At 73.4% G+C, this 278-nt stretch overlaps 1 protein-coding gene across 1 annotated transcript in view; it reads right to left on the bottom strand.

The window, feature by feature from the left end:
* HMG20B (high mobility group 20B) overlaps positions 1-211 on the bottom strand; it is a gene marked incomplete at its 3' end in the record, with an annotated part of 4,557 nt that extends 4,346 nt beyond the window's left edge. Inside the window, exon 1 of the mRNA XM_010083761.1 lies at positions 174-211. Within this exon, the coding sequence (XP_010082063.1) occupies positions 174-211 (38 nt within the window). The remainder of the gene's footprint in view (positions 1-173) is intronic.
* Positions 212-278: the final 67 nt, after the last annotated feature.

Here is a 278-nt window from a genome sequence, read left to right as displayed (position 1 = left end):
GCTGGTGTGACCCCCCCGGCGTGCTGCTGCCACAGCAGCTGTCCCCTGGCCCTGCGCTGGGTGAGCGCACCTGCTGACAGCCCCGGCGGGCGAGGGCAGAGCCTCGGGGGGCCCCGAAACACGCACAAGACCCCCATTTTGTGCGTCCTGGAGCAGGGCGGGGGGGCACTTACAGCCCGGCGGCGGGCAGCTGCTTGCCACTGTGGGCCATGGCTCCGGGGACACCAGCACCGCTCGGGTCACCTGCGGGACAGAGCCAGGACTGGCACCGGGGGCGG

This window comes from Pterocles gutturalis, unplaced genomic scaffold, assembly GCF_000699245.1.
Source record: "Pterocles gutturalis isolate BGI_N339 unplaced genomic scaffold, ASM69924v1 scaffold7985, whole genome shotgun sequence".
Taxonomy (NCBI): Eukaryota; Metazoa; Chordata; class Aves; order Pterocliformes; family Pteroclidae; genus Pterocles; species Pterocles gutturalis.
Note: the sequence above shows the minus strand (reverse complement) of the source record. Positions and strands in the feature narration are given on the sequence as shown.